The 24990-nt window shown below is 38.8% G+C and overlaps 8 protein-coding genes across 8 annotated transcripts; 3 read left to right on the forward strand and 5 right to left on the reverse strand.

Moving 5' to 3' along the window:
• Nucleotides 1-487: 487 nt before the first annotated feature.
• Nucleotides 488-2562, reverse strand: GCK72_016401 (uncharacterized protein; the record flags this gene model as incomplete). Its single annotated transcript, XM_003101434.2, has 8 exons — nt 488-669; nt 721-821; nt 869-927; nt 976-1349; nt 1396-1741; nt 1793-1858; nt 2383-2502; nt 2548-2562. The coding sequence occupies 8 exons, from the start codon at nt 2560-2562 to the stop codon at nt 488-490; spliced, it is 1263 nt and encodes a 420-aa protein (XP_003101482.2).
• A 297-nt stretch (nt 2563-2859) lies between these two features.
• Nucleotides 2860-7326, reverse strand: GCK72_016402 (uncharacterized protein; the record flags this gene model as incomplete). The annotated part of the gene is made up of 10 exons (XM_003101422.2): nt 2860-2967; nt 3017-3117; nt 3169-3654; nt 3704-3948; nt 4803-4900; nt 4958-5051; nt 5101-5272; nt 6383-6472; nt 7111-7223; nt 7274-7326. 10 exons carry the CDS (start codon nt 7324-7326, stop codon nt 2860-2862), a joined length of 1560 nt encoding a protein of 519 aa, XP_003101470.2.
• A 3038-nt stretch (nt 7327-10364) lies between these two features.
• On the forward strand, nt 10365-11940 carry GCK72_016403 (uncharacterized protein; the record flags this gene model as incomplete). The annotated part of the gene is made up of 8 exons (XM_053731484.1): nt 10365-10467; nt 10513-10604; nt 10654-10743; nt 10791-10818; nt 10931-11098; nt 11168-11267; nt 11560-11773; nt 11821-11940. 8 exons carry the CDS (start codon nt 10365-10367, stop codon nt 11938-11940), a joined length of 915 nt encoding a protein of 304 aa, XP_053580397.1.
• Nucleotides 11941-11979: 39 nt separating this feature from the next.
• On the reverse strand, nt 11980-14531 carry GCK72_016404 (uncharacterized protein; the record flags this gene model as incomplete). The annotated part of the gene is made up of 6 exons (XM_003101405.2): nt 11980-12334; nt 12378-12637; nt 12688-13015; nt 13063-13364; nt 13411-14055; nt 14412-14531. 6 exons carry the CDS (start codon nt 14529-14531, stop codon nt 11980-11982), a joined length of 2010 nt encoding a protein of 669 aa, XP_003101453.2.
• GCK72_016405 (uncharacterized protein) lies at nt 13910-14780 on the forward strand (the record flags this gene model as incomplete). The annotated part of the gene is made up of 3 exons (XM_053731485.1): nt 13910-14050; nt 14651-14698; nt 14751-14780. The coding sequence occupies 3 exons, from the start codon at nt 13910-13912 to the stop codon at nt 14778-14780; spliced, it is 219 nt and encodes a 72-aa protein (XP_053580398.1).
• Nucleotides 14781-16765: 1985 nt separating this feature from the next.
• Nucleotides 16766-20342, forward strand: GCK72_016406 (uncharacterized protein; the record flags this gene model as incomplete). Its single annotated transcript, XM_003101424.2, has 4 exons — nt 16766-16831; nt 17773-18661; nt 19017-19342; nt 19857-20342. The coding sequence occupies 4 exons, from the start codon at nt 16766-16768 to the stop codon at nt 20340-20342; spliced, it is 1767 nt and encodes a 588-aa protein (XP_003101472.2).
• Nucleotides 20116-20430, reverse strand: GCK72_016407 (uncharacterized protein; the record flags this gene model as incomplete). Its single annotated transcript, XM_053731486.1, has 1 exon — nt 20116-20430. The coding sequence occupies one exon, from the start codon at nt 20428-20430 to the stop codon at nt 20116-20118; it is 315 nt and encodes a 104-aa protein (XP_053580399.1).
• Nucleotides 20431-21961: 1531 nt separating this feature from the next.
• GCK72_016408 (uncharacterized protein) lies at nt 21962-24194 on the reverse strand (the record flags this gene model as incomplete). The annotated part of the gene is made up of 5 exons (XM_053731487.1): nt 21962-22030; nt 22191-22829; nt 22931-23041; nt 23092-23322; nt 23907-24194. 5 exons carry the CDS (start codon nt 24192-24194, stop codon nt 21962-21964), a joined length of 1338 nt encoding a protein of 445 aa, XP_053580400.1.
• Nucleotides 24195-24990: the final 796 nt, after the last annotated feature.

A 24990-nucleotide genomic window follows, 5' to 3' on the forward strand; every position in this document is an offset into this window, starting at 1 on the left:
AATTACTGTATCTGCCACGTGGCGCATCGGATTGCATTTTTTAACGTTTTTCGAGCGATTTACTTGGATTTTGTTCAGAAATTCACAACTTTTTCATAAAAAATATCAATATTTGAATCTTAAATCTGAATTCAAATAAAGTACTGATTTTCTGCTCAAAAACCACGAATAACCTCGAAAACGTGTGTTCTACCTAATGATGGTGAGAAATAAGTTATTTTATTTCAAATAACCGGCGCTAGCTCATAATTTCACAAAACGAGGAACTCAAATCGCAATTTGAGATCATACTTGTCAAGGCCCGGCTTAAAAAAATGAAAGAATAATTCAATTTTTTTGAAATTTGTTGAAATTTTGGTCGGAAAAATTAAAGTATTTCGAAAAATTTGAAACTCGAACTTTATACCCGGGTTTTGACAAGTATGCAGATTTCCGTTCAAAAAACATTGAAAAGTCAAACAAAATTCATTTAAAAACAATTCAAAAATTAAGCTTTACTCGTCGAAGTCAATTTTTCAGTGCTTTTACTCATTGTCATACTCGTTCTCCCAGCTGTTCCCAGATTTTCCGCATTTTCCGTAGTTGATAGTAACGTTGTGGCAGTTTCTTGAGTGGTTGTTGATGTTTTCGCAGCAGTTCTTCCGGTTCCGGACGTAGTACTAGAGCTGCCTGAAAGTTTTCAGTGAGTTTTCAAAATTTATTCTGATTTTGAGAACAAACCTAACGCATTTTCGTAGTCATCTTGATTCTCTTCCAGTTTTATCAATGCATCTCTTCGTTCTCGTCTTGCTTCGTCTAACAATTTACCATAGGGACCAATTCTGAAATATTTTCTCATTTATTCGACATCAAACAATCTACGACTCACTTAAAAAGTCTACCAGCCCATCTCATAAAACACAAAAATGTGCCAACTCGATCCCCAGACTAAAAATAAATATACCACTTTCCAACGTATCTGATCGCTCTACTCACCAATCCACAAGGAATAGTACGAATAATCAAAAATCCCATGTAGAAAAACACAATCACAAATCCCGAAACAATCGATCCCACTGCAAATGGGATGCTCACAACTATCCCAACGACAATACCAATAACAATACGAAATATTATAGTGATCACATCAATCGGAACCAGAAAGTCGTGACTATCCTTCTCTTTTCTATATGCATCATAAGCTAGACTGGCTGGTACAAGGAAAAGTATGAATATTGGAATGTAGAGAAACGCGATTAAGTAGACGAATGGGAGAAGGATCCAGAGTATTATGAAGTTTACGTCGAGAGCCAACTGAATCGATCTGAAGATTCGCTCGTAGTCAAGATAGCCCAAGCGGCAATGTGAAGCTGAAAATGTGTCAGTTATCGATAAGAAAATTAGGTTAATTAAAACCTGTGGTAAAATGAGAGCACGGTCTACCGATCGACTTCTCACAATGCCAACAAAACGCCGTATTGCACACAGAATTCGCACAAATCACATAGTTGCATCCCGGTTCGTGCATGTACACAGCTCGGCACAGTGGGCATCGCTTGATATCAGAAGATGGTAGAGCAGCAATAACTGAGTGTTTGTATTGCTTGTGCTGTAAATATCTTCGATGGGTGATCGACATGTATCTCTCCAGTGCAGGCTCTTTCTCATCAAGCACTGCATTGATATCATTGTCATGGATCACTTCATTACACGTGACAACTGGACATTTGAATCGGGGATGGCCATCCACAATTATTCTATTCTGGAAATTTTCAACAGTGGGATTTTTCTACTTGTAGAGCATTTCGGTTACCTTAACGTATTCCAAAATGCAGGGCAAGCAAACCACATGGCCACATTGTCGAAGAATTATTCGGACCTGAAGTTTGAAAAATACTAATTTTCTTCCCTCAACTCCTTATAAAATTGCAGTTTCCCTCCTTTTCAAACAATGAAACTGTTATGCGGTTTAACACGTGCTCCACTCCTTTGTGTGGTTATCAATGCTTTATCATTTTGGTCATCAAAAAATTATGAATTTATGTCATCGCGTGTAAACACCAGAGACAGACATCATTTTAGGCAAGCGCGTATGAAGTTTGACCGGATCAAAATGATCTGATCTTAACGAAAAAGATGACTTGAACAAAAAAAAAGTATTTTGTGCTTGAAAAAATCGAACCCTTGACCCTTCGGCTCCGGGACATTTCGCCACCAATTATAGAAAACGTTCCAAAGCTTTATAGGAAAAAAACACATGTCCCCTTAATTAGCATAATAAACGCGTACTGGTGGTATTATTTTTTCTCTATAAAGCTTTAGAAATGCTCCTATAATTGGTGGCGAAATATCCCGGAGCCGACCCTTCACGCTCCTAGGTTACTGTAGGTTACTATCGCTCACCTCCTCCTTCTCACTGCAAACCTCGCATCCAACTATTCTGCTATCATCTTCCTTTTTCTTTTGAGTTTCCACTTTCTGATCACTTTCTTCAGTTAATTTTGATTCTTTGTTTGTATTACTCTGCAAGAGGAATGTGCTACATCTTTTGAGACAAAGCTTACTCACCATCTCCGTCGCCATAATTTTCTAAAAATGAATTTTGAAAAACAGCGTGAATCAGAAATAGTTTTTATTTATTTTTTCAATAAAAAACAATCAAATGCTCCGTTTTTTATTTCACAGGAGAGAGGGGGCGACCGACTAGAAATGTGTTTTTTAAAACTATACATGTAAAATTTGGGAAAAAATAAAGAGAAACGGATTGATTCGAAATTTGTACAGAGAAATCAGTTAGACATAATAACAATAATATAATAAAGAAAGTAATAATCCAAAATCGAAGATCAGAGAAAATTAAAGCCGTGTGGGGGATGACATTTAACTATAGAACCCAAGATCCGGACTACTGCATGTACCGTTCATGATATGGGTCACATTCTGGAGTGGTCCACAACAATTGGTTTGAGCCTCTTCAAGTGGTGGTCTCTGGAAAAATATGATTATATGATTATTGTCATATTATACAAAATCTCACCGTTTTGAAGACAGACACGTAGCAAGGAAGGTTGAATTCTGTTGTAGTTAGCTCCACTATAGCAGAGAATGTAGCACATCCTCCTCCAATTATTCCGATGACTGAAATTTGAAAAAATGTTGTCAGTGGAGCGAAGTTACATCAAAACTTACTAATGATAGCAATGCAAATATAGAGTGTTGGCTTCTCATTGTACATTAAAACATCTCTCCAACTAGCTGGCTCGGTTCCCGGCTTTCCAGTAATCTCTTCTTTTCTCTTGTACGCATTCAAATAGATGTAGAAAAGGCATGGAAGGATGACAGAGGTGAGAGTCAACGTGGATCCACCGACCAGATCCAAAAGAGGGCCAAATGTTGGGACAGACTCGGCGACGAACACGACAGCAATCATGATTCCGGTACGAACGAAGACACGTTTGATTCCAAACTTCTGTGGGACGTGGAAGACGTCTTCAACCTCTTGCATCAATGGATTAAACACAATTGTGAGAGTGAGAATACAATGGATTGTGATAAGAATGTTGATGGCCTGTTGGATCCACACGGTTTGAATTGATGGGATGATGGAGTCACGGAGTGAGTCTCCATACACCAAGTAGCCCATAATACACACGGGAATGTACATGAATGCCATGACTGAAAATTTAAAAATTAATTCCAGAAAATATTGAATGAAAACTCTTACTGGTAAAAGCGAGGATGACGGATTTGGTGAACTCTCTTGGCTGCTTCATATCGTGTTGAATTGTTGGGAACGCTGAATGACCACCGACTGAGAAGAGCAGTGTTCCCATGGAGAGGAAGAGGTTGGTGACTTTGAATTTTGGGAGTTTGGAGATTGAATGACACGCGTCGTAGTCAATGAGCGATCCGACAATGATGAGGATGACGGCGGCGGAGGTGGTCATCATGGCGATGACGACGGCCCACCTGGAAACAAGAATTGGGGTTTTATAGGATTTCGATCCTTACATCGTTTTGAACAGAGACAGTCAACATTTTCAGTGAAGGAGATTAATATCACGTTACTTGGAGGAGCTTACATTTGACTAGCTACGGAGATCTCGAATCAAAAATAAAAATTTTACATTTTATGGTTTTTAGCAGCAATGTTTCTTTGGGACATAACTGTCTTTGGGAAGACTCTATTTTCAATGGAAAACTTTTTAAAAACATTTGAGTTTTGAGAATCTGAGCTGCCACCCTTTGTTAGCTCATAACCACGACTTTTTCTATTCAAACATACAAAACACCTGGGCAATTGACAATTTTGTGGCAAGAGCCCTCAATTTTACTTTTGATGATGTTTCTCGTAGTGGTTACTATAACCAACCACATTTTCATAATAACTCCACATTTTCATAATAACTTTTTAAAAAGTTGTTTTTTGTGTGCCATGTTCTAGTCGTCTTATCTCACCCTAGTTCACCCCGTTCTTTCTCCTCGAAACAGTTTTCAGTGGTCAGTAGTTTTACGTCACACCACAAATTAACCAAGCACAGCAGTGCTCACTGTCTCTCTTTGCAATTATTTTATGACCCATCATTAAAATTGAAAAGAAACGTGGTTTCCCTACTACACATTCCAACTTGATTTATCTCTAAACCTCTTAAAATTTTTTATAGAAACTTTAAAAAAAATCTTTTAAAAATTAGGGTGTAAAAGTGACGAGACCATATGATGAAACTTTTGGAAAAGAATTAAAGAAAGTAATCCGCTTAGATTCATAAAGGGTTTTTTTCCTATAGAACAAATTTTTGTAAAAAAAAAGAAGACAAATTCACCAGAAATCCTGTGGCGATTTGAGGAAACAGAGCGGCAAAAGACACGCGGCGACGATGAGAACCAGAATACAGAATGAGAGATTTCCACCGGAGAATGCCTGTGTTAATAAGAAAGGTAAACAATTAGTACGGGTTAATTACCCAATCAAACTCACAATAATCATATTCTGGATGTTTTTCGAGGCAAGAAGCAGGTACACAACAGAAATTCCGAATTGTGTCACATCGATACATATAGATACCAAAAGTCTGAAATTTAAAATAAAAATCAGAAACTTCACAAGACACAAAAACATACTTGCAAAGTGGTCCCATCGCTCGTCCACCAATTTCTGGATACGGTTTACGACAGTGGTGACGGTATTCTGGCCAAGTGCTCAAGAGAATATTCCAACTGAGTCCGAGAACGTAGGCAGTGTAGGTGACGACGGCGATGAGAATTATACATACTATGAGTCCGGTCCAGAATTCTGAAAATACAAAAGAAGCGTATGGGGCACCCGGTTTTTCAAATGATAAAAAATTATTTGGATCTTAATTTGAATTATTTGACGCCATGATCTAGGAAACGTCATGGAGATATGTATCGTGACCAACATCATTGGAAAGCTGAGAAAACGCTGATTCCAAATATATATTCAGTTTTTGCCCGCAATGTCTGGTATTCGAAAACAACGAGATCGAAGTTTGTCATTTTACGCACATCTTGAAAAAAAAAACGTTGACCTCGTTTTTCTCGAATACCATGCATCAAGGGCAAAAACTGAAAATAGATTTGAAATCAGCGTTTTCTCAGATTTCCAATGATATAAGTCAGGACCTGTTTCTCCACACGGCCTTCATGACCTTCCCTAAATAACTCAAGGCGCGAAAGTGATGGTCGATGTACCGTTTCAACAGCTTGTCACAAATGAATTTCGGGTGTCCAGAAAATTTCCAAAAAATTTTGAGAAAAAATCAGTTTCAGAATCCTCCGAAAATGCAGCTTTTCAGTCATATTTGACTCCTCGAAAACTTCTAAATTCGGCCATGGCGCTCCACGAGCCTGTATTTGTCTCTCTGGTACCCTTTCTAACCTATTTTTTTGCTTTTCGCTATCCCAGTGTTATTTTTCAATGGAGCACATGCATGCTCAACCCCATTATTTGCCATATCCACTATAACTCTTCACCAAATCATTCTTTACGACTCTCCTTTCGACTCGAACATTTGAATACACTTTGCCCCTGACGTTTAGAGCACAAAACTCGTTCCCCTCCTCGTCCCTCTTATCACGTATTCGTTGAGAGACTCTCAAAAAGAAGTTTCTCTGTCCTTTCTTCTGTTCTCTTTCCCCTTTTTCTTAATAAATGAAAGATAAGAAACTCATGAAGCGTGTGATCAGAGATTTCAAAGAAGGAGCCGGAACCGATCGTTTTCATTATCACTTAATGGTGATGATGGCGCATTTTTTCTATCAAAAAGGAGAGTGAGGGGGGGGGGATTACATCGTTTGTTTTAAGTTTTTATTTGGACTAGATTACATTGTGTTTGTGTTTGTTTTAGATAATAGGAGAAGAGAGTGATGGACAGGGACTTACCGGCTTGAATGATGGCTGTGGGCAAAGCGACAATACCTCCTCCGGCAAGATCTCCGACTACGAAAAGACCAGTGACGAACCAGTTGAGACCTGGAAATGGGACATTTGGAGATGAGAAAGAGAAAGAGAGTACAGTAATCCAGGATTCAGGAAATTTCTAATTTGGGATTCTTCTTTTCAGATCCTAGATTCTGGATTCTGAACTCCGGGTTCAAGATCTCAAATTCACATCAAAGACTGGAAAGCCTAAATATTGCAGTGCTGAAATCCTTTAGATCAATGGAAATCTAGAAAGCCCGGATCAAGAATTCCTGAATCTAGGAATTTCTGATTTTCAAAATTCGGGAGTATAAGAACCTGGAATACTTGGATTCTGGAATCATAGGATTCCATTTTTCTTAAATTCAGCAAATAGGCAAGTCCCAGATATTCTAAACCTCTGCATCTGAAAATTTTGAAATTCTAAAATCTTGAAATTTCTAATTTTGACGTTTTCTGGAACCACGTGTCTTTAAATTTAGGAATTCTGAAATCCCAAATACCTGAAATTTTGAAATTTCCAAAATAACAAGACTTCAAAAACTGGTTACGGAAAAACTAGGATTCTGGAATTCAGAATCCCGACTTTCTGAATTTCCAGGAAACCTAAAAACCTGAGTTTCTGAACACTTGAGTTTTAACTTCTTAGTTCCCCAAATTTTAGGCGAATTTTTTATACCGTAACCCACCTGCAGGATTGAAGAACGGTTTCGACATATCCACATCACTATGTGAGGAATTCCTCTCTTTATGTTCACATGAGGAAGCCTCTTCGCAAGAGCATGACGAGTTTTGAGTATTTCTGAAATTAAAGATTAAGCGGAAATTTGAAAACTAGAAAACCACACTTACTTCCGACAAGGATCATCGAAAGCGTAGTTGTCTCTGGACAGTGTGAACGACATCTTTGGTTAAATTAGCCTGAAGTTTCGGAATTTTTCGGGAGTAGAAAAGTTTTTTATGTAACAAAAAAGCAGGTTCTTGTTATGAGAAGTAAGCTCTGGCCTCAATCCGAGGGTGTGAAAATATGAAAATAAATGTGTTGGAATATTGGTATCATTCGAAAAAAGAATAAAAAGAAAGGGCTCACTGACTTCGCAAGAGAGAAATTTTTTCGACATTTTGCAACCGAAAAATGACATAAAAATGATAAAAAGTGGTTCGTCAATCAGGCTTTTTATTCCGATTCCCTCTTATCAGTTTCTCTTTTTGCTGGCTGGCCACGAAATTCCTTTCGCCTCTTACCGAAAAACGACGCAGAGTTGGAAAAATGGGTGCATGAAGGAAATTCGATGGGAAATGAGAAGGAATGAGAAGAAATGAAGGAAAAAGAGCAAGAAAATGTGGATTTTTTTGGAAGAGGTTCACGGGAAAAGGGTACTTGAAATGAGGAGGAGGAGGATCAAAAAGACACTCGCCTTGACGCCATTCTTCTTTTATGGTAAGGGCTACCGTAATCCCTAGTATGTTTACATTGATGGTGTTGTTTCGGAAATGAGTCATCAATCAAAGTTATCTTTAATTTTTTGAAAACAGATGGCGCCGTCTCGAGGCGTCTAGAACAATGGACGATGCACGTGAATACTTGGTGTGAAGATACAGGAAGAAAATGGAAAAATCGTAGTTCGACATTAGATGGGGTGGGTTTATGGAATGAACTGACTGCAGCTACAGTAACCTCGAAAGTTGAGAGTTACAGAGACCTACAGTACCGGTCAAAACTATATGGACTTTCCAGTTTAAATTATTCAACTTTGAGAGTGTTTCATGGTAATACTGATTGTCGCACCAGGTAGATTTTTAAACGATCATACAGATCAAAAGTAGAGCTCCATTTTTGTAGTTGACCACTTTTTTGTACGGGCACATCCTAGAGAGTTATGGTCATTTTAAGGGGACAGCTCAAAAATTGCACTGCTTTGGTCGATTTGAGGGAGAAATTACTTTGTCGATAAGTTACTTGCTAGAAAGTATTCGTACAAAAAAGTTGTCAACTACAAAAATGAAGCTCTACTTTTCATCTGTATAATTCATAAAAAATCTATTTGATGGAACGATCAGTATTACCATGACACACTCTCAAAGTTGAACAATTTCAACTCAAAATGGTGAAAGTTTACAACCTTTTGACAGGTACTGTAGTTACAGTGATACAAGTTTCAAAACTTAATATGTTGAATATTCCTAACTTTCTAGTTTCTATTCCTCCCCCTACAACTTCCACGTCACACCGTGATCAGCAGACGAGACTCCATACAACGTCACCAACCCCAAATTTATAGGTGTAACAGAAAACTTCTGTTTTGAAATGTCATCAATTAGGACTAAAGTGATTACAAATGTAATAATACTCGAATTTGTGGAAGAACTTTGATATATGAAAGATGACAATTTCGAAAAAAGGGAAAAAAGGAAGAAAATGATATAGAAATATGATGCTTGTTGCGTGCTGGTCTCCTGGGACAAAAATCGGAGAGAAATGATGGATGAAGTGAGAGAGTTTTCGAGGCTGAAAAAATGTATAAAAGGAGATATAGTCTATTGAACAAGTTGGCCAAACTGTATGATGACGTGAGGGTGTGGGAAAATGACTATACGAAAACATTTATAAAAACATGATCTTTGATGTGAGAAAAAACGGTTTTTTCGACGTAGAGATAACCGTTTTTAGTGTTGATGGTTATATGTTATTTTGAACTGAAAACCACAATCTTTTTACTCATTACTCGCAGTCATTTTCATTATCATAGTGATATAAAAACTGAAAAGAAAGTACCTTTGTAATAAAACTGGTTATTTATATAATGAAACTGAATACAAAAAAAATCATTGTCTGTTGTATTTCAATTCGAAAAGTACGCTTGTCTAGACTGTCGGAAAAAGAAACGATTTTAAAAGGGCAGTGGGTCGTGTGATGTCAACCGAATCAGGATGTTCTTTTAATTGATTGTTATCCTTTTATTATCTCATGAATCACTTTATTTTTTGTTATTTTTGTAGATAATTTCTTAGTTACTCGTTTTTTTCTCTATTGAAGACATTTCGTTTTCGTAGTGAAATTCCAGGAGTTGATTCAATGTAACCAACGTTCTTCCACTTGTCGATGGGAGCCAAACACCGGTAACTAAATGATTTTTCAGCTGTTTTCGCTAAATACTTAAAGGGGGACTGCGGTATTCCAAAAATCGAGATTTTTTGATATGAATCGACTCAGAATTTTGTAGAAGAGTGAAAAGTCTCTTGGAGCTAGGTCCGAAAATCCGGCTGAAACGAGTCATGAGGTCTCAAAGTGTCAAAAAAGGGCCTCTCGCCGTGAAGATTTGCTTTATTTTCAAAGTAAAATTCTCTCGCCGTGAAAATGAAAAAATTTTGAAATATAAGGCAAATCTTCACGGCAAGAGGCAATTTTTTGACACTTTGAAGCCTAATAACTCGTTTTAGACTAATTTTCGGATCTGTCTCCAAGAGACTTTTCTCTTTTCTACAAAATTCTGAGTCGATCCATATCAAAAATCTCAATTTTTAGAATTCCGCAGTCCCCCTTTAAAAAAAACATTTCATTTCATATTTTTTCATTTAGGTTACTGTAGGTGTTTCCTGTGCATTTGTGCGCGGCGGTGTTTGCGGAAAAGCGGAAATATTTTTTATTTAGAGATTTTTATCAGCAACATTCGTAAGTTTTCGAAGGGATTGAAGCGAAATTCTTGTTTCAGTTATTTTCAGATATTTGAAAACCGCATAATAAATCTTTTCCGGGTCACAAAATATGTTTTTAATAACTGAAAAACCGAAAACTGATGATACCACGTTGTTCGCTTCTTTTTACGTTGAATGACTGGCGAAAAACTGGCGAAAACAACAATATGGGCGGTGCAGATTCACCGAATATTCTTTTTTGTTTTCTTTATATCTATATTTCCTTTTTTAATAACATTTTCTTCAGATGGCCCGAAAACGATACCTACCCACACCAAGCTATGACAACGGCGACTCCGATGATCAAGAGGGCGGAAAAAATGATCGATTCAATCATTCGGTGACTGAAAGTGAGCGAATAATTAGTAGAATAATCGTTATTTTATATGTTTCAGGCCCATCTGATATCACAAATATGTATGGCACCCATCTACTCACTAAAGACGATTTCACCGAGCAAGTTTTGAAGAATATTGCAGTTGATAATGTGAATAAATGTTATTTTTTCAAAGTTTCCAATATTCAAATATTTCCAGGATATTCTAAAAACACTGTGCGTCACCCGTGTCTCTCATCGGATTCGCCGATTGCTCCGCCATTTTGGAAATACCGCCGGAGCTGAAGAGGTTGCACAATTTCCGAATTTTTCGTTAAGATAATTTTAAACTTCCAGATTATCTTTCTTGCGAATCAAAAGTGCCGTGAGAATCCATGCACACAAATTTTGCCTCTCCCAAAATTCTCGGCCAGCTTTCCGAACACTTTTAAGCAAGGTTTGGTCGTTAATTTTCTCTAATATATTTCATAATTTAGGTCTCTTCGCTACTCGTGCTATTCGCGAAGGCGAGTTTGTACTCGCTCCGGTTCCAGTACTACTGGCATCGCCAGAAGAATGTGGGCGCGATGTAATGGGAGTATCGCTGCCGAATATTATTCTTTATGGCGGACTTCACAGCGATTTTCAGCAATATGAGATTATTGGTACGAAATTTTTGAAATTTCGTATATTTTCTTACATAAAATTCCTAAATTTGCGTTACATTTTTCCAGCACCTCCAGAGAGCCGTAAGAGAAAGAGAAATACCGAATCATTCATGTACAGACGAAAGATCCGCGCATTAGAGGCGAAATATGGATCGGATCTTCCAGAGTAAGACATCATCCCATTATGGGATGTGCGGAACTAAAAATTTTGAAAAATGGAACTTTTCGGAAATTTGGTTTTTCAAATTTTTCATAAATACTCAATGTCAATAAATATGCAGTAAACACTAAAAATTCTGTAAATTTTGACACATGTGTGACGTTTTGACACCGTTCTTGTTGGTTTTGCAGCAATTTCTTTTGATTCCGCAAAAAAATTTTTTCGCCACGAAAATATTTGAAATTTCGGAACTTCCGTTCCGCACATCCCTGCTGATTTTCATCAATTTTCTCTCCAGACCGCAACAAAAATACTGCTCAGATGACGAGGAGAATCAGACAAAGACTGCATACGACAAGTATGATATTTGCATCGATGTGACCAATTCGTCGGACGAAATGAAAGCGATACGAAGAAATTGTTTGCCGAATTGCGCTGTTCGATACGTTATCCTTCATCAACGAATGGAGGTTTTCATTACGGCGCAGAGTAATATTCAGGCTCATGAAGAGGTTCATAACTTTACTAATTTTAGACTGAAAAACTCGCAAACTTTCAGCTAACCATCGCCCACGACTACGATTCGAACATGTCGCACAAAATTATTAAATGCGCTCATCCTTATGATCCAAACGATCTCTGTCTGCATGAAGTGAGCCAAAGATCTTTATTTATTTAACTTTTGATAATAATAATACGAAATGTGTATTACTAATCATCAATAACGAACACGAAGCTGTCTTTCATACTTTACCGCCATCCGTCGGTCTTCTAGATTCATCGGTCCCCAGTCTCCAGTGGCTCTTATCATCACCACAAATGGCTCCATCTTTCTCCGTCGGTCACACTCATCTCTGAGAAAGTAAAAGACCACGAAAATGAATGGCATGATTAGAAGAGTGTATCCGATTGGGTCGGTGACGATTGAGATCTCATTGAACGCCTTTTTCTGTCCGAATGTTGCCACAATACATCCAAAAGTGATGATTAGCAATATCGGGCTGATCACAAGCCAATTGAGCCACCAGAACATGTTTGGAGGGCCACGACCCCCAATCATTGCTCGTATGTTTCTAAAAAGGATGAGATTTGATACGCTTTCACTGTGAAACTGACACAGAGAACCGCTTGAATCCATATAAATAAGACACTGTGATAATCTCTACGAACGCAATAAATATAGTACCATATGAAGCGAATGTAGTGATACTACTCATCAAATTGATACCACCATTCCCCAAATACGGTAGACTAGAAACCAGACCCGTCAAGCACATAATCGCCAGAATTATAGCTCGTTTGTGCCAGCTTGCCAGTGGTTTTCCGTACTTTCTTCGACTTCCATTCATTCTCTCTATCAGCATTGAGCTTATCACCTAAACAGCACTATGAGATTAGTTTCAGCGGGAGAAAAGGAAAGTCTAACCCAGATGTAGCTGGAAATGCCTTGAATTGAGCACGCGGCAAGTGTCAGCCAGAAAAAGAACACCCAAAACTTTCCGAAATGACAATTCGTTAGCATCTCCGATATTACACTCTCAATCATCACTGGTGTTGCATACAGCTGGATTCGTTCACTGGCTTCTAGATCTGGATAGTAGAATCTTCCAACAGCAGCCATGTACATGAATGAGAATAGTCCGGTGCACATGTAAAAAATGTAAGAAATTCCGCTGATAATAAGAACATCTCGTTGGATTTTGTTGTGGAAGTTGTTCAAAGAAGCGAACTTCTGAATTCCTCCACAGCCGACGCTGAAATCCAATCAATAGATTCCCCTAGTTGCCTAATGAATTCTTACTTTAGTGCACGTAGTGCGTGAGCTGCCGCATCAGCCCATGACCATACCCACATCCACTTATCTTCATAACTGTCCTTCTGATAGAAAAATGCAACGAATACGTCTCTCGATTCACCTAGGGACATTCCAAGACCTAACAGCATTAAGCTTCCAACCGATAGTAGCGTGAGAGCAATGATACCAGTTCTACCCAACACTTTGGAGCCACCAATAGAAATTACGCCCACTATAATCCATAAAACAACGGCAGATATAATGGAAGTGTTGCTAGGTGGAGCCCAGTCGTTTACAGTTATACTTCTCTGAAAAAGAGAGATTTCAGATTGAGTTCTTTAGTTCCTGAGTTACCTTGAACATTAGCCCATGAACGAAACTCATAAAAGGCGATTTTCTCTGCTGAAACCCTCTTGTAGCTATCAAAACTTCCTGATATCTATCACATTTCACTGAAAATCCAGGCTTCACCCAAGTGCATTCATTCGCCAACCGATAATCAACACAATAGTCACCGGCGGACTCTGTCATCGGACAACTCATCCATACGGGTTCTTCCCAAATGGATCGTGTAGCATGTGCGGTTATAGTCAAGTCATATATAGCCCATACAGATAGACTTATCGTTCGGAACACCATTATAAAACACATTCCTGCTGAAAGTCCCGCCATCGCCGGAGCCATTCTTGAGAAAACAGAGAGTGGAGAAGCGGAGGCATATTGTCCGAGAGCTGTTTCCATATAGAGAAGAGGAACAGCTATGAAAACGAAACAAAATGTGAATTGATATGGAAACCATCCTCCGTAATATCCGCATAAGAAAGGGAAAAACCAGAAATTCCCAGAGCAAGTGATGAATGCGAGAGTCGCTGTAATTGCCTCCCATTTCGATGTCCACGTCGGTCCCTCCATTCTAGTATCCAATCCCATATTCTCTAACGCTAAGTTTGTCATACTTCTGAATCCGATGTTGGAGATGGTGGTGGCATTTGAGGTTTTCTGGAAGCAAAATTTTACTCGTTTTTGCTCTGGAAGGCCTCCAGATGACCGTGGAGTTATTGAACATGACCTATATCATTGGAAAGCTGAGAAAGCGCTGATTCCAAATATATAAACAGTTTTTGCTCTCGACGCCTGGTAATCGAGAAAAACAAGGTCAAAGTTTTCATTTTTCACACGTCTTTAAAAACGTTGGCTTTCTTTTTCTCAAGTAGCTCTATACCAGGCATCGAGGGCAAAAACTGAATGCATAATTAAAATCAGCGTTTTCTCAACTTTCCAATGAAATAGATTATGTGCCATAACTCCAAACGGACTCCATGATCTTTCCTAGTGAGACATTTATCACCTATCACCTTGATCGGAATTATCTCCTCTGTCGACGTGCTTTTGGTGTCATCGCTTCTCGAGTTTGATCGTTTTACTTCGTCGGATTTCGTTCTAGTTTCCTTACTTTGACTCAAAGACGACGACATTTTTTACTTTATCATTCGTTAAAAATTTCAAAAACTAAAATCGCCATCGGTGGAAAATGTCATCATTACCCTCAATTTTACAAAAGTTTAAGGAAAAAACACGTAAATTATTATTTCAGAAAGAACGCCAAGCCACCATCAGAAAGTGCATTGCAGTGGCCTCCAAGGTAATCAATTCTATTCTTCCTGATTCAATTCAGCAATAATTCTAATTTCCAGAACGAGCCATCCACTTCCTCTTCTGCCTAGCCACACATCACGTCATTCTCTCCATTTATTACTCGTTTCTGTTCTGTTTCAATTGTTATTAATCAATTACATACCGATCTCGAAATGCCAATGAATTGTGTTCTTATCTTCTTGCTGAGAAACACAAAGTTCTCTGCTTTCAATTTTTCCCGTTACTAGCGGAGATTTATCGTCTCAATAATTCGCATTCTTTCTTTTTCTCTTATGTCATTTCCTATGCCCTCTTGATGTCTGCTGGCGCCCTCTCTTTTTTCTTTTCCGTAGGCGCGTAGACTTATTTTATGAATTTTTCGGCGTTTCGTTTCGTCGCTATGGAGAACTCTTTTTTGATGAGGATATCGTGTTTTTGGCCAAATTTGAGTGAAGTTTTACTTGAAAAACTCTGAAATTTTCGAATTTTCAGTGTATAGGAAAGCCAAATGGAGTTTCAAAATCCTTTAATTTCAAATTCTAGATTAAATAACTAGTTGATGAAAATGATGCAAACGTAACAGTATTTCTTCGAAAACGAGAAATTTCTGGAAAATTCACTTTTCTTTTCGAAAACTTTACTTTTTACTTGAAAAATTAGCAATAATCGGTTTTTTTTGCGAAATTTAATGTAAAATTGCAGTTTTAAAGTTTTCAAAGTAATGCGCAATCTCAATTTTGTCTCAAATCCAGAATCTTCAAGCCAAAATTTCAGATAATTTCGTAGTTTTCAAAATTCAAAACTCCAAAAAACTCAAAATATATCACTTTTTCTTGAATTTTCCAAAAATTCTCACCGAAAAACTTCCCGGAGATAGCTGATAATCGCTGATATTCGCTCTGAAAATCGCTGAAAATCGTTAAAAATCGCTTGAAGTTCAAAAAATGCTTATTCATCACCCGGCCGGTTTCAGACGAAATTATTTATATTTTCGCCTAAATCGCATAAAATTGCCTCAAATCGCTTCAAATTTGCATCAAAATGGTTTAAAATCGCCTAAAATCACTTAAAATTACCTATAATTCACCTAAAATGGGCCTGAAATTGTTGCCCGAGAGCTCCCCCATTTTCCAGTTTCATGAGTCATAGATAACAAAACAAAACTATTTCCCATGGTACAATGCTGTGGTCGGAATCGATAAATTTATCTATCAGATGGTCTCTGTGGGACTGCCGGTCAGTCATTGCTGCACCGCAGTCACACAAATGTTTTCGCATTTTTTCGAAATACCTAAAATACACTTGTTTTCCCCTAATTACCTAGTCTAAATTATCTAATTAACTCTCATGTTCTTTTTCCTCACATTAAACTAAACCACGTGATGCAATCAATTTTCGAAAAGAAGAACGTTCTCTCTTTGTTCGCTTTCTCTTCTCTTTTTCGAAAAAAGTCTTCTCTCCCCCAAAAAAAGGCTTCTCGCTGTCGTCGGCGCCATCTTCTGTCATGAGAGAATGGTCGCGGCCAGCTGCATCGATCGAAGAGAGACCCTTCTCTCGTCTCTCTGCGTCTCTCCGAAAGACGTACTCACTCGGTCGACAGGGCGTTTGTCTGTTTCTCGTTCTCTTTTTGCATCCCATTTCATACCTCGTGTGGTCTCTATTGGACCCATTTCTTTGTAACCAATTTTTTTTGATACGTGATAAAACTCTTTAACGAAATTGTGGTCTTTCTTGGAATTTTCTGATTTTCGAAATTGTTTCCTCTTGAACGAAAAACTTTATTTTCAGCGCGATTTCATCGTGTTCAATCTGAAGGAAAGGGGGAGTCAGATTATTGGGTAATTGCATGTCTTAGTGAGTTTGTTCCCTCAAATATATTACTAAACCAATTACAAAATTCAGGATAATAATCAGCAACAAAATGTCGGCACAAGATAAGACGCCGCTTCTGGGCGTCTCGCAGCCCATCTCATTAGCTCATCCAGACGCGAAAGATATCCTTTTGACGGAACAACTTGTCGAAACGCTCAAAAAATGTAATAGTTATGAGCCGAAGGCTGAAACCGAGAAGCGAATGGAGGTTTTGCGTAGTTTGAATCGACTTGTGAAGGAGTGGGTGAAGAATGTCACAGCCATCAAGGTGCGTATTGATTTTTAGAGAAAAAATTTAGAAAATACTGTGAAAAATAGGTTTCCAAGCTATAAATGAAACTGGAAATCTTTAAATTTTGTGTAAAATCGTGCAAATTGACGCGGAACTCTCGTAAAGTCTATTTTACGGCACAGATTCATTATTTAATCGAATACAATTCGATCACGGCTGTAACTAGCTTCAAAATCGAAAGTTTTCTCCGAAAAACATATCAATATGTAGATTTCATGTTTCTGATACTAAATCTGTCCGCTAAGAGTTTATTATTGTACTGCAAACCGGGCTAGAACACCTAAAATGGTAAAAATTGCCAAAAATAGCACTCTAGCCCACAATAAAGTATCCCCAGCCAGTTTGCGTTACCACAGAGCTACATTTTGCTAAGTTTTTCCGCTGAGAACTTTGATTGTCACACTTGCAAACCGGGCCGAAACGGGCCGGCGCGTAACTCGCTTCAAACTCATTATTATGCGCTGAAAAATATACCAAAATGTAGATCTCGGCGAGTTCTATATCCCATACCTACCGGATGACGGATCGGTATTGTGCTGTGTGCAAGAAAAAGTGCAAAAAACACTAAAATGACCAAAAACACCATTTTAGCCCGGACCGCGACACATTAACGCATAGTCATCTGGCCCGTAGCACATCATAGATATAGATCTCGCTGCGATCCACATTTTGGTACATTTTTCAGCTCATAAAACTAATTTAAAAGCGAGTTACGCGCCGGCCCGTGTCGGCCTGGCTAGAACACCAAAAATGGTAAAAATTATTTAAAAAAAAGAATTCCAGCCCACAGTAAGCTTGCAAAGAGCTACGTTCTGGTATGTTTTTCAGCTCCTAACTTTGATTTTGAAGCAAGTCCGGTCCTGCGTATAATCGTGAAGCGACCCCAGATTCCTTAACGCAATTCTCCCAATTTCCAGATACCAAGTGGCGAAGGAGCGAACGCTGGTGGCAAGCTCTTCACATTCGGTTCCTATCGACTCGGCGTCCACAGCTCCGGTGCAGATATCGATACACTCGCTGTGGTGCCACGTCATATCGATCGAACTGACTTTTTTACGTCGTTCAAAGAGATGCTCAATCAGGATCCAAATGTCACCGAGCTGCATGCAGTCGAAGAGGCGTTCGTTCCGGTTATGAAGCTGAAATATTCTGGAGTCGAACTCGATATATTGTTCGCTCGACTCGCGTTGAAAGAGGTTCCCGATACACAAGAACTCTCCGATGACTCGCTTCTCAAGAATTTGGATCAGGAAAGTGTCAGATCGTTGAACGGATGCCGTGTGGCTGAGCAGTTGTTGAAACTCGTTCCCCGCCAGAATAACTACTGTGTCGCTCTTCGAGCCATCAAGTTATGGGCTAAAAATCACGGAATTTATTCCAACTCGATGGGTTTCTTCGGAGGAATCTCATGGGCCATTCTCATCGCACGTGCCTGTCAACTCTATCCGAATGCCAGTCCGTCTCGATTGGTGCACAGAATGTTCTTCATTTTCGCCACGTGGACATGGCCACACCCAGTTTTGCTCAATGAGTTAAACAGTGAGAGAACCGACGTCGGAGCGCTCATCGATCTGGTTTGGGATCCACGACGAAAGAGTACGGATCGATTCCATTTGATGCCGATCATCACACCGGCGTTCCCACAACAGAATTCCACACATAACGTGACTCGTTCCACTATGCAGGTTATCAGAACCGAGATTTGTGAGGGACTGGAAATCTGTAGAGATATCTCTGAAGGAAAGTGTGGATGGGATGCGTTGTTCAAGGAGGTCAACTTTTTCAGCCGTTATAAGCACTATATTGGTATGATTTTTTGGCTGAAAATTAGAAGTAAAATGATTTATAAAGACTTGCAACACTTTTTTTGAAATTTTTTTAATCAAAAATAGGCAAAAATCCTGTGTACTCTTGAGTTTTTATCGATATTTAAAACATGCCGTTTTTTCAACAAAAAAAAATCAAATTTTCAAACTTTTGTACTTATGGGGCCGGGCTGGTGAAAATTTTCAAATCGGCCCGGCCCTGTCTTGGTATAAGTACAAAATTTTGAAAATTTGAATATTTTTGCAAAAACGACTTGTTTTTAAATATCGATAAAAAGTCAAGAGTATAGAGGCTTTTTGACTATTTGCAAGTCAGATATAAATCGATATTTCAGCACTGCTAATGGCGGCTCCAAACGAAGAAGAGGAGCTGAACTACGGTGGATTCCTCGAGTCTCGAATCCGTCTACTCGTTCAAAGTCTCGAAAGGAATCAAGATATTGTGATTGCTCACAACGACCCAAACAAGCATAAACCATCGCCGAACGCGAAGTTTGATGTGAGTCCGGAGAACAAGAGAATCACTCTCTGGTTCATTGGTCTCGAATTCGTGGAGCACACAAAGAGTCTCGATTTGACGTCGGAAATTCATCGATTCAAGACGAATGTCGAGTTGCAAGCCAGTGGTGTCAAGGGTATCGGACCGAATTGCACGGTTGAGGTGGGTATTTTTTTGGAGAGGATTCTGATTCTGACTTTGTCAGATTCGGAATCTGGGTGGAATTCAGTATCGATCTAACCGGGTTCGGTTTGAAAATTTCAGTCGAAACAGATTTTCAGTGCATAATTTGAATTTTTCCATTTCGAAGACTTGATAACATTTTTGATGAAAAATTGAGAATTTCGAATAAAAATTGAGCATTTCTGATCAAAAATTGAGCATTTTTGATGGAAAAGTGATCATTTTTAATGAAAAATTGACCATTTTAATGAAACATTGAGAAGTTTTGATAGCAAATAGAGAGTTTTTGATAGAAAATTGAGAGTTTTTGATAGAAAATTGAGAGTTTTTGATGAAAGATTGAGAAATTTCGATAGAAAATTGAGAGTTTTTGATAAAAAATTTTGCATTTTTGATGAAAAATTGACCATATTTAATGGAAAATAGAGCATTTTTAATGAAAAATTGAGAATTTTTTCCTTCCCCACTACCATAAACTACAAATTTATTTCAGATCGATATGTTCTACGTGAAACGAAACAAGCTATTCCAAATAATAAGTAACGCTGATCTGATTCGTGGACGTCACTGGAAGAAGCCTTTGGTTCCACCGATTCCACTCAATCAACTCGGCAAATCGAATATTACACGAACGAGCAGCACAAGCTCAGTGCCGACGACACCGACAACTCTCAATCCTCCGAGCATAGCGCTCTCTGCTTCGACTAGTGAACTCGAATCGACCACCACCACCACTATCAATGGTACACCAGTCAGTCGTAAGCGTGTAATTCAAGAAAGCACGACGACAGAAGTGATGACGTCATCCGACGGAGTTCCACCGGAGAAACAGATAAGAGAGTCGTCGTTGGAGGAGTCGTCGGTTGTTGAGATGTTTGTGCAAGTTGTTGAGCAAAGCGTTGTGCAGGAGATGGTGAGCACCACCAACGATTTCGAGCACAGCGAGCAGAAGGTGCAGGCGGAGCCACAAAGTGTTTGAGGAGAGAGAGAGAAAGAGCACAGGGTGAGTATTTGAGTTTGGCTGAAAGTCTGAAAAATGGGAACCAACATTTTAAAATAATTCGCATTTATTCAGGAAATTCGAGGAAATTCAGTGGTTTTTTCTGTGAGAAAAGGAAAATCGCTTTGAGAACTTTCGGAAGTATTCTAGCCCCTTTTGAGATCTTTTGATGGGATTTTCAGTCTTTTTTCAAGTTCTCACGACAATTTTCTCATTGCGGAATTCCGTCGAAATTTTTTTTATTCCGCTTCCCCCCTTTCGCCATTCTAAGATTTTTTCCACCTATTTTTCCACCACACATGATTCAAAAGTCTGGAACTTCGTTGAAAAACTTTTTTTTTTAAATCGAGCTTAAAATTTCTGAATTTCCAGACTAAAAATCACCTACGAATTTACGTTTGAGGTTTTTTTGCTGCAAAAAACGAAATTTCACACGAATTTTACCATTTTTAGGGTCTTTCTACAACAAAGTAAGACCAAAATCGTCTTCTAAAAATGGCTTTTTATTCCGCCTTCCGTTCTTTGGCACTTTTTCCATTCCGCTTTCCAAATCAGGAATAGCTAGTTGAATGACATCACAGAGTTCTCTTTTCAGGCATCTTGTACATTTTTAGCCATGAAAAACTAGTACTTCCGCTCAGTAGCTGTGTTTTTAGCTGAAAATAACCATCTTCATTTTCAGATAATCCCTCCTCCGCGCTCAATCCATTCAATTTGCCACCAAAAAGTCTACAGGTCCTCTCAATCTCCCAGTATCCTCACCGCACATGTCCTCGTTCTTCCTCCTTGAATCCCTCCCATCAAAGGCACCTTTGTATTATAGAAATGATAATAATTAGGTCACCGATCAATAATTATTATTCGAAAGAAGACTATTATTTGCATAACACATTCATTTATCTAAACACCCCTGAAATAAAAAAATCCACACAAAAATACGCATTTTCCTATCTCTCTATTTTTGTATTTTCATTTACATTATCTTGACTCCGCCCTCTTTTTTTTGTCTTCGTCAACTTCTCCTCGTTCTCTTATGTTACTTTTTATCCTAGTTTTTGTTTTTTCTCTCTCACTCGTTTCAATTCTTGCGGCGACGAATGATTTCGTCTATTTATATGAGCCAAATTGGCACCACCGTTATCTCCTTTCGTTTCTGCTTATTTCAGACCATTTACTTGTATTTACAGTCCTCCCCGCCTCTCTCTCTGTCTCTCCATATAATCTCAGCTTTTTGTATAGAAAAAGATGAAAAAAGCTCAAAATCAAAAACCGGCAAAAAAAATTTCCACACGAAAAAATATCGGAGGAATTTTTGAAGTTCTCTCCATCTCCATTCCACTCTATTTTTCTCATTTTTACCACAATTTTCTTTATTTTTTTTTGATTTCGTTGCATTATCCGCTTCGAATCAATATTTTGTTCCATCACACCGTCCCATCCCTGATGTCTTCTCCCTCCCCTTCCACACCAAAACTTACCTTTTCATTTAATTTTAATCATCTCTTTCTCTCCATTTGTTTACTATTATTCGGTTCTAATTGGCTAATAAAAAGAGAAGACGTCAGAAAAATTGGTTTATTAGTTATACAATTAATTATTCATTGGTTATACTGCTTGACGACAGCCTTCAACATGTAAATCGCGGATTCTGGAGTGTCGTAGGCAACCTGAAAGTTGAAAATTTTGAAAAATTGCGCGGTTTATCACCACCCTCGGGTCGTTCTAAATTGCGTCAGGTTAGCGCAGTGAGTTGCTATTTTGCCCCACGCGCAAGCAACCAGGGTTCGACTCCCCTTGTTTGCAAACGTTTTTTTCATTCTTTCTTACCATGTGTCCAGCTCTGAGAATCCACCAGAACTGAAGATTCTTATAGGTCTTATAGTATCCAGCCAACGGGTAGGAATCTGTTTTGAATGAGTGACGGGTGGTGGAGTTGAAAGTCTGGGCTCCACTCCAAGTGAGTCGGTTAACCCACGCGGCAGTTCCCATCGTATTACAGATCAAATCTTCGTTTCCATTGTACACAACAACATTATATCCATCCTTGAGCAGTTGATCCACCACATCGACAACTGGAGTCATGAAATCTCCCTCTTGATAGCTGAACACGTCACCCGATTGTCCACCGAACTTCACCTTATCCGGAATGATGCCCAACTTCTTTCGGACTACAGTATCCATATAATTCGAAAGAGTATCAGAATTCTGTGGGGCCACAAATCTATTGTAAAGTCTTCTCGTTGATGTTATAACTCGATTCGATCGCATGGCAGAGGAACTCCAGTCGTCAGTGTCTCCCTTCTTCAAAATATTGTACCAGGACACTCCATTTGTCTCCAACTCAATCAAATTCTCCATATTCCCCCAGCAATTCGTCGCTTTCAACCATTTTTGTTGATCTGCGAGAGCCTGACATTTTGCTGCCTCGGCGTTGACGAGAGTCAGTTGGTGGTCATCGAGGAAAGACTGAAAGTGAATTACGTACGTTATAAGCGGATTATAAGCATGATGGAAAATCATCTTTTGTGACGGTCAGCACTATCTAAAAACATGCAAAAAGAACTCACGTTAGCGTAAAGATACGGTCCCCAAGTGTTCACATAGTCCATGGCCGAAATCCACGAGTCTCCGAGAGCGACGGCACGGAAGTTCAGTTGAAGACTTCCCGCTTTCACGGCCTAAAAGCTTACAAGGACTGCAAAATTGTTGCAAACGCGCTCCAACTCACATCTGTAATGACTTTAGCGAACTGAGCGCTCATCTTTCCTCCGTAACTCTCGCAGAAAATATAGAATGGACGGGTACGGTACTCCGAGTGAAGAGCCAAGAACCGTCTGAGCCAAGTCAGCAAATCTTGTCCGATCTGAGTGATGTCTGTAGTGTAGGCGGACTTGTCGTCGACGTACGAAAATCCGGAACCGACTGGATTATCGACGTAGACCATGTCGGCGACTTGAAGCTGAAGAAATTGGGTGAAGTTTAAAAGTGTATAGCAAGATTAGAAAATGTCGGGGTTCAAAAATTCTTGCAATATCAGATAGAGCAAGTCTAGATTTATAGTTTTGTAGTTGACAACTTTTTCATAGCTCTTCTTAATTTTGAGATATGCGCATTTAAAGATGGGAACCAGACACTCTAGCTTCTCTGCGCTCTCTATCTCCCTTCATGTTATTGAACCGACTTTTAAAGGTGTATATCTCGAAAAGTAGAATAGCTATGAAGAAGTTATCAACTACATAAGTAGAGTTCTAGAATTAAAAATGTAACACAAATTGAATTTTTGAGTTTTCATCAAGCTAACAGAAAGTTACAAGCTTTCAAAGTTTTACAAATGTTACGCTTTTTCGAGTATCTTATGTGCTTAATCTTTGAAGGAGTATATCTCAAGACTTAAAAAATTTAACAAAAAGTTATTAACAACAAAAAAACCAAACAATTGATAAATATGCTTCAACAGAAATTTGAACCGACGTTTTACAAAAAAAGTTACAGGCTTTCGAAACTTGCAAATACTCTTGTAATTTTTCACAGAAAAACTCTTACCCATGTTCCCTTATTATCTGTTCCACTCAACGTCTTTGGTCCGGTCTCCTCAAAGTTACCAAATCCAGAGCTAGAACTTCCAGGTCCTCCTTGAAGCCAAACGAAAAGTGGACGCTGCGAGTTGGCTGGCTTCGCTTGATAAAGCCACCAGAAGGTGTGAGCATTCGTTCGAATATCCACGTATCCCCAGTCTTCATCATACTGGATGACACCTCCCCACGTATTAACCGAGTTGCTGTCACCAGCCGCAGCGAAACCGACCAGTGAGAGAATCAACAACAAGTTCATCTGAAAAATGAGAGAGGAATCTGAAAAGCGAGAAAGGTGGAAAGAAGAATCTAGAAGAAATGTTCTAGTCTTGTGACCAGCGAGACAACTCTGGTTCAGAAAAGCCACAGAAAAGAGCCAATAAATCAGAAAGATGTAAAGTTTTGGTCGGTGGAGAGAGGGCAAAGAAGAGGCGAGCAGGACATGGTGACAACTGAAAGTGTTATCAATGATGGAAGCAGAATGCATGATGGAAGGAATGATGGAAGCGGAGATCATAAAAAGAAAGTCGTTTTTATTGAAAATCATCACTTCAGCAGAAAGAAGAAAAATATTAACGTGCCACTGGCACCATGGGATAACAGATAATTGTTTTAAATCCAGGATTTGCAGAAAAATAACATTTGAGGGGAAGGTAATGGTTGAAGAAGGGTAGGAGAAAGAGTCAAGGACAAATAAAATTGGGTCAGATTTTCAAAATCTGTAGGTAGAGTAGATGGAAATGAAGATTAGGTGTGTGTTTCAAGAAGGGTTTTTGTTTAGAAAAATGGGTCAACTTTGAAAGCGTGTAACTTAGCTAAATATTTTCACAACAATGAAATCCTTATTGGAGTTTGTAGAAAATGTCTATTTTTGTAGTTACCTACTTTTTGAAATTTCTTTACGCTTTTGAGATACGAGCCTTTAAAGTGAACTTAGTAGAAGCGAGAAAGCGCAGAGAGCGCAGAGAAGCAGGGCGGCTGACTCTCTGCGTCTCTCCCTTCTTGTGTCCCTACTTTGAACGTTTATATCTCAAAAAAATATCGCTCAAGACTTC

Source organism: Caenorhabditis remanei, chromosome V (genome assembly GCF_010183535.1).
Source record: "Caenorhabditis remanei strain PX506 chromosome V, whole genome shotgun sequence".
NCBI lineage: Eukaryota > Metazoa > Nematoda > Chromadorea > Rhabditida > Rhabditidae > Caenorhabditis > Caenorhabditis remanei.